This window comes from Sycon ciliatum, chromosome 2, assembly GCF_964019385.1.
Source record: "Sycon ciliatum chromosome 2, ocSycCili1.1, whole genome shotgun sequence".
NCBI classification, from domain to species: domain Eukaryota; kingdom Metazoa; phylum Porifera; class Calcarea; order Leucosolenida; family Sycettidae; genus Sycon; species Sycon ciliatum.
The window spans coordinates 16072131-16084319 of NC_088644.1; the positions used below are offsets into that span (position 1 = coordinate 16072131).

Genomic DNA, 12189 nt, shown 5'->3' on the forward strand with positions numbered 1-12189 from the left:
GGCATGTCTTCCTTATCGTCTAACTACCGTACTCGCTCGATCAGAAGCTGGGGCTTCTGTTTTTTTTAAAAATGCCAAGTTTGAGGGACTTCTATTCGAGTGAGTGGCTTTTATTATTTCAATCCATGCCAGTATTCCTATCGAATCCTTAAACTCCCATAGCAACTCGGCCCGAGTTAATTTGCACACACTACGTCGACCTGGACACGTACATGTACAGGTACATGCATGTAGGTACATGGTGTGATAATGGCACATGCATGTATTTACATGGTATGGTGATGGTACATGCATGTATGTACATGGTATGGTGATGGTACATAATAATAATAATAATAATAGCACATTTCGCGTAGTAGAGCACTAAATAAAGAAATTCAGTGTTTTTTCCGCTTCTGTCTCGTGAGCATCATCAGCTAGGTGTAGTAGCTGCTGATACCGATTTCTCGCCGGGTGTCGAGCTGCACAGTTTCCTCCAGTCCGTCTTGTCTGCTGCTTGCTGTCGGCACCTGGAAAGGTCTTCCATGGTCTTCATTGGCACACCCAGCTTACTCAGCTGAGCAACCAGACTTGTGGCCAGTGTCAACCTTGGCCGTCCACGAGGTGCTTTGTTGCCCTTGTCAAAATAGCCGCTCATGGCTACTTGCGGTGGCGTGTCCGTGTCCATCCGTAGCACATGACCGGTCATTCGTAGTCGCCTACATGCAACTGTGTCTGATATAGGGTTGCTCTTGGTTCTGCGGTATAGGTCGTCGTTTGAAATTGTGTCTGGGTATCGTATTCCAAGGAGTGATCGCATTTGACGCCGGTGGAATGCGTCTGCCTTGGCCATTGCTGTTGACGATAATCCCCAGGTCTCGCAATTGTACAGGAATGTCGGCAGTACGATAGCGTTGTACAGGCGTAAGCGTGTCTTCTCCGCTACTTTATCTCTACGCAGCCATAGGGCGTACAGCTGGCCAAACACGCGAGAGGCAAGTTCCATCCTGCGCCGAACATCCTCTTCCTCCCCCATCAAGGAGCCAAGCTGCCTAGATGTCCGCCAGCTCTCGGAATCAGGTGACACACGGATCCACTCTGTTTTATCTGGATTTACTTTTAATGACCAATCGTGCAGTGTGTCTGCTATTACAGGCAGAGCATTCTCAAGCCACAGCCTGCAGGTTGAATAATAGGAGATGTCATCTGCATAACCCGTCTCTGGTGGTAGACTTGCGTCGCCAGCAGGGCGGGGCGCGAGACGAGTTCTGCATTCCTGTAGTGCAGCCTCCAGATAGCAGATGAAGAGAACTGGGCTGAGACTGTCGCCTTGTGGTGTTCCAATAGTGCTCTCAAACGGTTCAGCTGTGGCACTTGCAACCTTAACAGTGATAGTTGTGTTGTGGAGTAGGTGGTGGATGAGACATGTGCAATCTGGATTGGTGATTGCAGACATCACCTCCAGCAGCTTCAGGCGGTACATGCACGAGATGTTTTCTACGCCCTTGACCTTACCATACATGGCACTACCTGGTCACTCTAGGCTTCGCAAATAGTAATCAGGGTTTCTATTCGAGAGGGGCTTGTATTTTTCAAACGGTCGTTGTAGGGGGGGGGGGGGGGGGCTATTATTAAAGAGGGGCTTCTAATCAAATGAGTGCAATGTATTGCTAGACTCTCATTACAAGATGAAAAGCGCGCTGACTTAGCACAATCCTCGAATTTGTCGGTCGCAGAGCACACCAATCCCATGCAATCACTGGTGTTTCGTGTTTTTAGTCGAAGCCCGATGATGAAACCATGAATATAAGCTGATAAACATGCTGACGAGTGTACAAACATACGCATGCATGCAGGTGAAGGTGCTCGGTGTTGTTTTCACAATGGCTGCACGGGTTGGAGCAAGAGTATGACATACAAACAACGCATCACTGCACTCACATCAATGGTGACCTTAGGGTCGATGAAGATAGGAATGGCAAATGTATAGGGGGCTTTCGGTCCCAGAGGGCACGTCAGGCCAGAGTTCTTGCATCCATCTGTCTGATTGAAGCCAGGGAAAGGCACCTTCACTCCAGCAATGATTCCGTACAAATGCGTCTCAACACCTTCAATTCCTGTAGGAGTTAAAACGCAAGAATAGAAAGCAATGGCAAGTCAGATAAAATGCAATCATACTGTTATTTTGGAAAGATTCTCTTGTGCTCATCACAATGACATGCATTCCTACACTGTACCTACTCAATCTGCACACAGAACTGTTTCGTCCTTTGCAGACTTGCCGGCGCAGCACAGAGAAACCAGCAATGAAGCCGGTAGCAAGGAAAAATAAATTTTCCGAAGCCGGATTTAAAGGGGAAGTTAAGGCAAAAATTAAAATTTCACCAGTTGTAGTCTTCGGGGTGCTGAGTCGAATGGTCGTGGTCCGAGGAAGCTGAGACGCTCCCTTCCTACTTGAATCCCAATCGAACTCGCGCACTTCCACCGAAACTGGGTGACTGCGCCCTACTAGATGGGGATTTGTATGCAAAATGTCACTAAAAGCGCCATTTCGTTCTTATAAAAGCACGGATGACTGCGATTGGCCCATATGTTGTAGTCTTTTGGACGCTGAGTCGACTGGTTTTGGTCCGAAAAGGCTGCGATGCGGCGTTCCTCCTTTATTCCCAATCGAACATGGTTGAAGAAGCGGTCACGTGCTCCTGCGTACACCAGTCACCTGGTCACCGTGCCTGCGGGGTACAACTTACTAGCCTGTTTGACCTTTTTTGGGTGCAGTCCTGTCACTCGAGTTGAACTCGAGTTGAACCTTGGTGTGAAAGTTGTCACCTGCTGGCGTGGTGACCAGGTGATTTGGGCCCCCAGGACCACGTGACCGCTTCTTCAACCATGTTCGATTGGGAATAAAGGAGGAACGCTGCATCGCAGCCTTTTCGGACCAAAACCAGTCGACTCAGCGTCCAAAAGACTACAACATATGGGCCAATCGCGGTCATCCCTGCTTCTATAAGAACGAAATGGCGCTTTTAGTGACATTTTGCATACAAATCCCCATCTAGTAGGGCGCAGTCACCCAGTTTCGGTGGAAGTGCGCGAGTTCGATTGGGATTCAAGTAGGAAGGGAGCGTCTCAGCTTCCTCGGACCACGACCATTCGACTCAGCACCCCGAAGACTACAACTGGTGAAATTTTAATTTTTGCCTTAACTTCCCCTTTAAACCAGGCCCGAACGTACCTTGCCAGAATTTTCAAACTGACAAGTCAGTGAGTTCTGCGTAACTCTGCATAAGACTGTACCTATGTGTACACTCACGTGCCACTTGTGTTATGTCTGGAGCGTCGGTAAGTTATGCGGCAGGTTGTCCCGAAGCCTGTGCAAAATCCGTATTTACCAACGCACGTTCGCTTTTTTACCTTGTGCCTTGTTGCGCGAGCTCGTGCATATGCTTAGAGACAAGAGCAGACGTTCTACCTTGAGTTCGAAGCATCGCTGGATCTACCTTATAGATTTCCGTTGGGATGGGGGTTAAACAGCAGGCACAGAACTGGTGTAGCATTGTCTCCAGCATTCTCTGACACACGGTTTACCATGTAACGTGAATGATGTTAAGATTGAAAGAACTTCTGCCTGCCATACACGGTCTCAAATTGAAATTCTACCACCAGCCTCGGTTACGGCATGGCAGTCACTTACCGACTGGAGCAGCACCGGTGTTAAAGCTGGCGGACACTTCATAGGTCGACCCACGGCTCAGTGCACACGGGTCCTCTGTGCAGGGACTGACGTCGATGAACTCAACTGACACAGACTCCACGGTGTCACCCTCTGCAAGAGAGCACACCCATTCACAGGTATGCACAAAACACATACACACATGCACGTTAGAGTGACCAGGAATGGACTGCGTTTTGCCAAAGTGGGCTTCTACAAGGCTATAACAAATGCAGAATGAAGTGCCTGGTTACGCAGCTAGAGTGACACCCTGCTGCATAGTGTGGGTACCACACACATGTATGATCCACTGAAATATCTATCGGTCGTGCGCCTACAGTCCATTCATATATTCTGGGCCGCTGAGCATGCCTAGTTACATATAGGCATGTGCAGATACTTTTGGATCTCTGTTCCCATACTGACTTTTGAAGGCGATCGATAAACGCGCCTATTCCGTCAATCAATGGGCGCACTATGTGTGAATGAACTATAGTAAGTAAGTGATTAGTTATGATATTCCGGAACCTAGCATAATCAGACGTGCACTGCACACCCCTGCTACAATTTCTCCAGTGAACCAAACTGAACAAAACCTAGTACAATACTGCACATAATTTAGGTGAACATTGACGAGTTACTATTACCGTAAAGTACCGCCAGAGCGCCCCATCTCGCGAGAGCACCCCACCTTGATTTTACAGCCAGGGAAAGGAATATTGTATGGCAGAGTGCATCGAAGTTTGTACGTTGTGAGAAATTTAGTGTACTAAGGTCTAAGGTCACATTTAGCAGGTTTTTGTGTGGAGCTCGTGTCCAGTCTCCACTTGAACGTACGGATTGACTGCACAACGTGCACTATGATTGTGTACACGGTTCGTGTCATATGACCTACAGACAGCAGACCACCTCCACAATATGACCATGAAAGGGCGAGATGGTGGGTCGCTCTGGGGGTACTTTATGGTAAATGCTGTCTTATGTGTCCTGCTTTCTTCGATATTTGGAGGCTCCACTTCAGCCAATTTATCGTCTCTTTAACACCTTCATCATCACCACAGTTTCACTGCAATTACAGTTGCTGCCATCTCCAAAACGTCACCCTTCATGCTTCATCAGGGAGCATGTGTCCTGCACTAACTAAACACATCCTGGCCAATAAATAATTACATAGGTATACACCGGCTAGGTTACAACATCTTCTGCACTAACTAAACATGGTTCATTGCCTGAAATGACTATGTACATGTGCATGTCCGAGACTTGTTCCGTAGGATGATTTGTATACTACAATGCAGTGCCGATAGCTAGTTAGTATACTACAAATTCAGCACTGGTAGTTAGTTTGCCTGTAGCTGTACAACTACAAGTACGACTCGTTGATCGGTTGATAGCACACAGGCGCGTCTTGTGTAATCCTCTAAATCGCTAATCAAACTAAAACTAGGCTTACATAAGTACTTCGAAGTACGACTCATACAGTGCATGCTCAATGAAATCCGATCTCTCGAGTCAAATACAGTAAAACCTATGACTAACGACCACCCCTCGGGCCCAGAGAAAGCGGTCTTTAGTGGCAGGTGGTCCTTAGTTAGAGGTTTGCAACGCACAACCATATGTGGATGTGAGACCGTCCGTGCCTGGCAAAGTGGTCTGTAGTACCAGGCTGGTTGCTAGTCACGGGGGTCTTTATTAGCAGGTTTTACTGTACATGAACTGGGTACGTGCCGGGCGTTACGCAGCCCTAGACCTAAGACCACATGCGTGTGACTGCGCGGCTCAAAAGTCAGAGCTGACTCACTTGATCGGATTTCATTGATCAGCACTGTTGCCGAGTAGTAAAGGTACTGGAGTACTTGTACTAAGTCTTGTAAAATGAAGTACTAGTACATGTAGGACACCAAAATCAAAGAAGATCATAATAATTGAACTCGGACGGGGAGCCAATTTAATTATGGGACAAAAGGAGAAGGAAAAAATGTTACGAGTTAAAAGATTAACTGTTCACCGGTATATCCAATAGTCTCACTAGTTTCGTCATCATCCAGCAACTTTCGGCATTCTTTGCTGCCGTGGGTCGTAGCTCGTGCTTTTCTTCGTTGCGCTTTCCTTCCCCTTTAGGACCTCTCCTAACCTGAGCCTTCCAAGTTGGAAGGTTGTTGGTTTGCGCCTTGAAGAAGTGTTGGAGCTAGGTGTCAGGTTGTTGAATATCTCAGTACTCCTGGTCAGTTTTGTGCCATTTTGTCGCACTCGATGACTTATAGTATTATCATCTGGTTATCTTGGTGGACAGCTAATAACTCGTAAAATTTTGTTCCTTCTCCTTTCATTACCATAATAATAATTATGATTCGCTTTTGATTCAAACAAGTTTTCATACAACACTCTTCAGGAATCACTGTTGTATAATAATGAGTCAAGCTCCGTATGAAGACATCCAAGAAGAAGATTGCCTGATGAGTCAAGCGGGGACGAAACGTACGTCGCAATCGAGCTATGCCGTTGCTGTGTCATCTTCTATATGCCATGCGCTACTTGATGTACCAGCCTGCTATGTCGGATACCGCCAACCATGCATCGACTAGGCGCCAGGCGCGAACTGATGGTGGTGGTGGTGGTGAGAAGGAGAGCTCTGTGCCAGAACTTTGCAGCTTAGAGAGCCGCGTGTGTGGGCAGGCATGTGTTTACCACCATATTGCCAGGTGTGTCTTTACCACCATATTTATCAACCATTATTATTATTGCAATGAAAAATATCAATTGTGCACTCATAATCATGTATAAACAATTAAAATGAAACAATTCCAGAACGTTTTCGTGTGACCATCATCAGTGGAACATCGTCACATAGTAAGAATCACTAAAACAACCAGTTATATAGCTAGAGTAACATGAAAAGAAGCGTGAGAATGCAGCACAGCTAGCGGTTATGCATGTTTTAGTGATTCTTACTATGTGACGATGTTCCACTGATGATGGACACACGAAAACGTTCTGGAATTGTTTCATTTTAATTGTTTATACATGATTATGAGTGCACAATTGATATTTTTCATTGCTATTTTACGACTGCTGTCTCCTCGTCGGTTATTTAAATTATTATTATTATTATTATTATTATTATTGTAACTACAGACTGTGCTGCTCAACGAAATCCAGTCGCATCACTCAAGCCTGCGCCTTGCATAATTTCCCAGCCCAGTGTTCGCAGGTCTAGGGCTGCGCAACGCCCGGCGCGTACTTGAGTGACGTGACTGGATTTCATTGAGCAACACTGTACTCGAAACTACAGTGCGTTTTTTTATAACAGACCATTGTCGATTTTGATTTTTTAGTTTGTTCTCATTCCAAATTTGAAATTTTTTCTTCACAGCTGCGTTTGTGTGGGTCTTGGATCGAAGAAAATTAAGTTTGGGAGTCGGAATAATAATAATTGTCAAAGTTAGATATTCGGCCGGGTTTCGGCTGGAAATCCGGTTTTAAATGGTTTTCAGTGGATTTTGATTTTTAAAACGGAAGTTTTAGCCAGGAAAGCTCATCACTTGCATGGTGCCCGGCATGAGTTCGAATCCAGTACAGTTCATCTTGATTCTTTTTTTTCTTTTTCGGTATACTGTAGTACAGCGCATGCATGTACATGTACATGCACATGGCTGTGCAGTTGTGCACTGCTGTCTGCAGTTCTCCTAACCTTTGTAGGAAACCAGTGAGTCGTGGCTTTTCACGACTTATTGTGGCAAACTGTACTGAATAATTCAAATCCTGCATTGCAATTAGCTCAATAAATCAAAACATTCCAGCATGCAAGTAGGAAACTTCCCTCGATCCCTGAAAGAATGCAGTGAAAATTCAAACACCACAACAAATCACAAAGGCAATTCACACAGCTCCCATAAAGAGACTAACAAAAAGGAAGCATGAGCAGTTTTACAAACACACAAACACACACACACACACAATGCAAATAAGTCACAGTTGTGTCTGGGTCAACATGTGCGAATAGTAGAAGACCAGCGAGGAACGAAACGGCCCCAATAATTCCGTGTTTTGTGTTGCACTTGTGACGACAGTATTACACAGTGAACAGATGTGCTCGGACAGCCGACGACGTATATCATCGTTGGCGCCGGCCTCCAGTCACGAACACATCGGCGCAGTTTTTCACGAATCTGTCCCGTCCACCAGTATGCAGAACAATAACGCGCTTGCCTTTACCTGATGGTGCTTCATTTGGTTGCTTGCCTATACACTCCTGTCACCATTGTCGTACCACCTCCTAGTACCTGTGTGATACGCATTGACCCACGTCTCATCCAGGTATGTCTCACAGGTAGCGATGCCGCCATGACACAATCCTGTGCTGTTCCATCATTATTTGTGTGATACCTCTGGTCTTGCCACACTGGAATCCCATGGAACGCAACATTTTCCCAAGAGCTAGTTTTGCTCATGTCTGGAAAATCGTCGATGGTTTCTCTGCAGCGAGCAGGAACTTTGTCCAGTGTTGGGTCCTCCTTCGCAGCATAGAATCCGTAAATTACTTCTTATACAGTCCAAAGCAAATCCGTCAGGGTTGAGTGGTTTCATGGCACGAGTCTCACATCGGGGATTGTCACTCTCGTTGCCTTCATCACTGGCCAACGCAGCACGCTGATTTTCGCCGTCAGCATCCCTGGTACATCTGTTCATGGTGGAAATGCTGACGCCACACGCAACAGCAGCATGACGAATGGAATACTTGGGACCAATTCGATGCCCAGCCATTGTTCTCCTCGTCTTCGCAAAAAAATGTAAAACAGACACCACCATGTACCATGGCCCGTTCGCGTTTTGTTATAACTATGTGGCATGTCGAGAGAACAAGTTGCCACGAACGAAAAGACACTCGAGAAAAAGCAAAATAGGGCCACAGAGCAGTGCAGTCAGCAACAAAATGATTCCTCCGGCCACGAGGCAAGGAGCTCGAAGGACACTCTGAACAAGATGGCGAAATGCCACGAGTCGCACCTGGTTTTTCGAATTTCGCGCGCAGATTTTCGTGACGCAACTCGCATGACATTTTCTCAAAAGTGTCCTTGAGTACGTTCTCAAGGTTTTCAGAGTCTATTATAAAAAAACGCACTGTAGTACAACACAGCAGGATGGGCAGATGGAATACCGTCCGGGAAATGCAGGTTGACCCCCTCTCTCCCCTCAAATCGTACTTGAATGATTCCGAGCTAGACTGGAAACGAACTAATTACTTACTGCAAGGGATGAATTTGACGTGCAGTGACGAAACGCTAGCCACCATGAGAGCAGCGACGAAACCTAGTAGAATCTTCATGGTGAACTGACACTTCAAGCAAGAGTATCGATAGCACACGATCGTTCACGTTGAACAGCACAACCAGAAAAAGCACCGAGAGCAAGACAGACACTCTTTCTCGCTCACAACTATGTTACTTGCGCTCAGTCCGTATTTATACCGCTGTGTCCGTGGTGTGTTGAAGCGGAACCATACCCATCGATCGCACCATGTAGATCTACCATGTTTCACAGCAGTCAGTCAGCACCTGGATTATTTGCCTGCACCTCGTGACTTGTCTCTGAGCTGAGCTAGCTGATGCCGTGATGAGAGCTCGTCGGCTACATGGCACGGCTGATTCAGACTGCAAAAACCCGTGCACAGCATCTCGGGTTCGAGGCCAGACCAGCAGTCACCGAAGTAGGGGATTTTCCCGTACTCAAGCGTACTCAAGGGCTGAGAATTTTCGCAGGGCCAGGTCTCTACACGCGGCTTCTCGGCCTCACCGAGCGGAGCCTGAGGCACTGAAAACAACAAAAATAGCATCGTGTGAGAGTACAGTAGCTGTAGTACAATCGCGTGTAAAAAACGAATGCTTCTTTCTTCGATCGAGCGACTTTTCAAGCGTTTCTTGTCGATTTCTTACTCAGTGTTGAGCGGATCTTTTGCTGTACGTAGGTCAGGGAAACTGCCCTGGGTAGCTAGTTCGGGAAGTTTTGGTGGAGGCGAGGGAAGTTTATTTGTATAGCGGAAACCTTCATCTACAAAATACGTTAGTGTCATTGTGATCTGTAGGGTAGTTTTGTGTGCATGGTGTTCTTTCTGACGTCTCTTATGGCTGAACAATGAGCTCTGATTTCAAAAATTTGAATTTTCACCTTGAGCATGTGGGTATGTTGTGTTGCTTGGGTGGATGTAAACTTCCCAGCCATCGGAGTGGTCGGAAGTCTTGGAGCCCCCTATTTATCTAGTGAAAGATTATGCATTGCAGATCTTTCTAGGTCTCAAGGTAGAAAAAGATGAAAGTGGTGTCCACCCCATACATTTCTGTAGGGCATGCTTACTATTTATCCAGGAGTCAGCAGCAAGTGAAACACCGTGTGATGTTGGTGGTAATGGTAAGGGAGGGGATAATGGTGGTGGTGGCTGTAGCAAGGCTCTGCCAAATGTACTAGCCTGGATGCCGCACACAGATGATAAATGCATTGTATGTGGGTGGATTGAGAGTGCAAGAAAGGGAGGTACAGTAGACCAAAGAAGGAGAAAAATCTTAAGGGGGGCGTGCTCGGTGGATAACAAGAGCCAAAACACCGTGGAGAGTTTGTTGGGTGTCGATATTGACGAAGCCACACTGTTCGGGCGAGCCACGCCTTCGCATGTATGTACTCTTGGAGAGGAAGGAGGTGAATCAATACACCACAAATTTAACCTCCCTCGCCCTGGCCAAAACACCGGGGAGAGTTTGTTGGGTGTCGATATTGACGAAGCCACACTGTTCTGGCGAGCCACGCCTTCGCATGTATGTAGTGTTGGGAGAGGAAGGAGGTGAATCAATACACCACAAATTCAACCTCCTTCGCTCTGGCCTGCAGAACACAAACAAAGATGTTGACCGTCTGAAGGTCTTGGTCATGCAGTACCTAACAACCACACTGCCGACACACAATAAGCTAATAACAAAGTTAGCTCCTCCAGCTAAAAGGAGAAGAAGCACTAACACCAGTGCTTACTTTGTAATGCACAACAATTGCAGTATTAAAGCCAAGGGAAAATTCCCAAATCTAGCTACCTGTGGAGACATGAACTGTTTTGTCGCTCACAACATCAGAGCGGGTGGTGGCGGCCATAGGCATAGGTAGGATACATTCAGAAATCATTTGAACAGCAAAACCGTAACTTCAAACATGAAACAGAAGTCAAATACAATGCAGCGATGCAATTTGAAATCAAAACTGTTCTGCACCACTGAAATCGAATTTACTCCTTCTTATACTGCACCTTCTTTACTGCTGATGTTCAGCCACTGTGCAGATCCTGCTGTGCTAGCCTTGTGATCTCATATCAGAATCCAGCCAGAATAGAACAGCAACTGCATGGGAGCATGCCTGTCCCAGGCCCGCCATGCAGATGCAGTGTGCCAACAGAACAGCACCAGAAAGGAGGGGACTTGTCAGAATACTCAAGCGAGTGTCCATGAAAATTCTTTGCTTCCTCCCGCCAGGTTGAGAATCACGTGCACTGATTCAGCCACCAGGTGGCATGCGTCAACACATCTATTATGTCAAGAGATTTTCGGGTAGCCCTGAACTAAACTCTAAATGAACGTACAGTTCAGGTGCTGAGCACGTGCAGGAACTACACAACGTTCCTCGGCCACAGGCAAGTAGAGGAAAATGCACTGTGACATGATCCGGCGTAATACAAGAACTTGAACTACAATTGTAGAAGTAATAACAATAGTTCCAGCACGAAAATGATGTTGTGTCGAAGAACGGCATAAACCGAAGAGTTACTGGGTCTGGCAGATGTCGCCTTCATCCGTGTTTTATCGAAACTCCACGTTCAAGACAGCGAAGACTACACTTCAAAACCACTTGACTTGGCCTACAACGAGACGAACCGTCTAAACAACTAACTTGACAATGTTTTTTTTGTAGCTCATGTAGCTCTTTTGGCACCAAGCAAAAAAAATTTTCCTTGCACTGCGTGTAATCTCTGGGTGAGCACCGCCAAGGCGTTATAAAGGTGGATTTTACCAAAAATGTGTAAAAGGACGCCATCTTGCCTTTTGGATCACGCGAAACAGCCGTGATGGAGACATAACAGGGGTGAATCGTGCGACACTTCACCGGTTTCGTCCAATGCCATGCCCCTTCGATCGATCACGCCACCCTATCGCCATGCGCTGCCTAGAACGAAAAGTTCGACTTCTTTTCGTTAGTCGACTAGTCGTCTGGAATAAAATCCTTGCCTGTCATTGTACTGACAGTCGACTGTAGCTTGTCAAGTCAGTGACCGTAGTCTAGAGATAGTCGTCTTGGGCACGTGGTACCCAAACTTCCAAAGGGCCAAACCGTAGATTATTAAAAAATAAAAATTAGGCCAAACTAAAGAAGGTGTGTGGTTCGACTCACCCGACCGACCGTACAATTTCAGCCCGACCGTAACTTTTTTTCGGCGGGCTGTCGTGTGACTGACGTACGTGGACTGA

The 12189-nt window shown here is 46.5% G+C and overlaps 1 protein-coding gene across 1 annotated transcript in view; it reads right to left on the minus strand.

Annotated features, from left to right (window-relative positions):
* The window catches only part of LOC135808922 (NPC intracellular cholesterol transporter 2-like), a 9765-nt gene extending 596 nt beyond the window's left edge, over positions 1-9169 (minus strand). Inside the window, exons 1-3 of the mRNA XM_065322170.1 lie at positions 8939-9169; positions 3674-3805; positions 1921-2096 (exon numbers count right to left, since the gene is read on the minus strand). Coding sequence (XP_065178242.1) covers positions 1921-2096; positions 3674-3805; positions 8939-9017 — 387 coding nt within the window. The 5' untranslated portion in view covers positions 9018-9169. The remainder of the gene's footprint in view (positions 1-1920; positions 2097-3673; positions 3806-8938) is intronic.
* Between the last annotated feature and the right edge of the window lie 3020 nt (positions 9170-12189).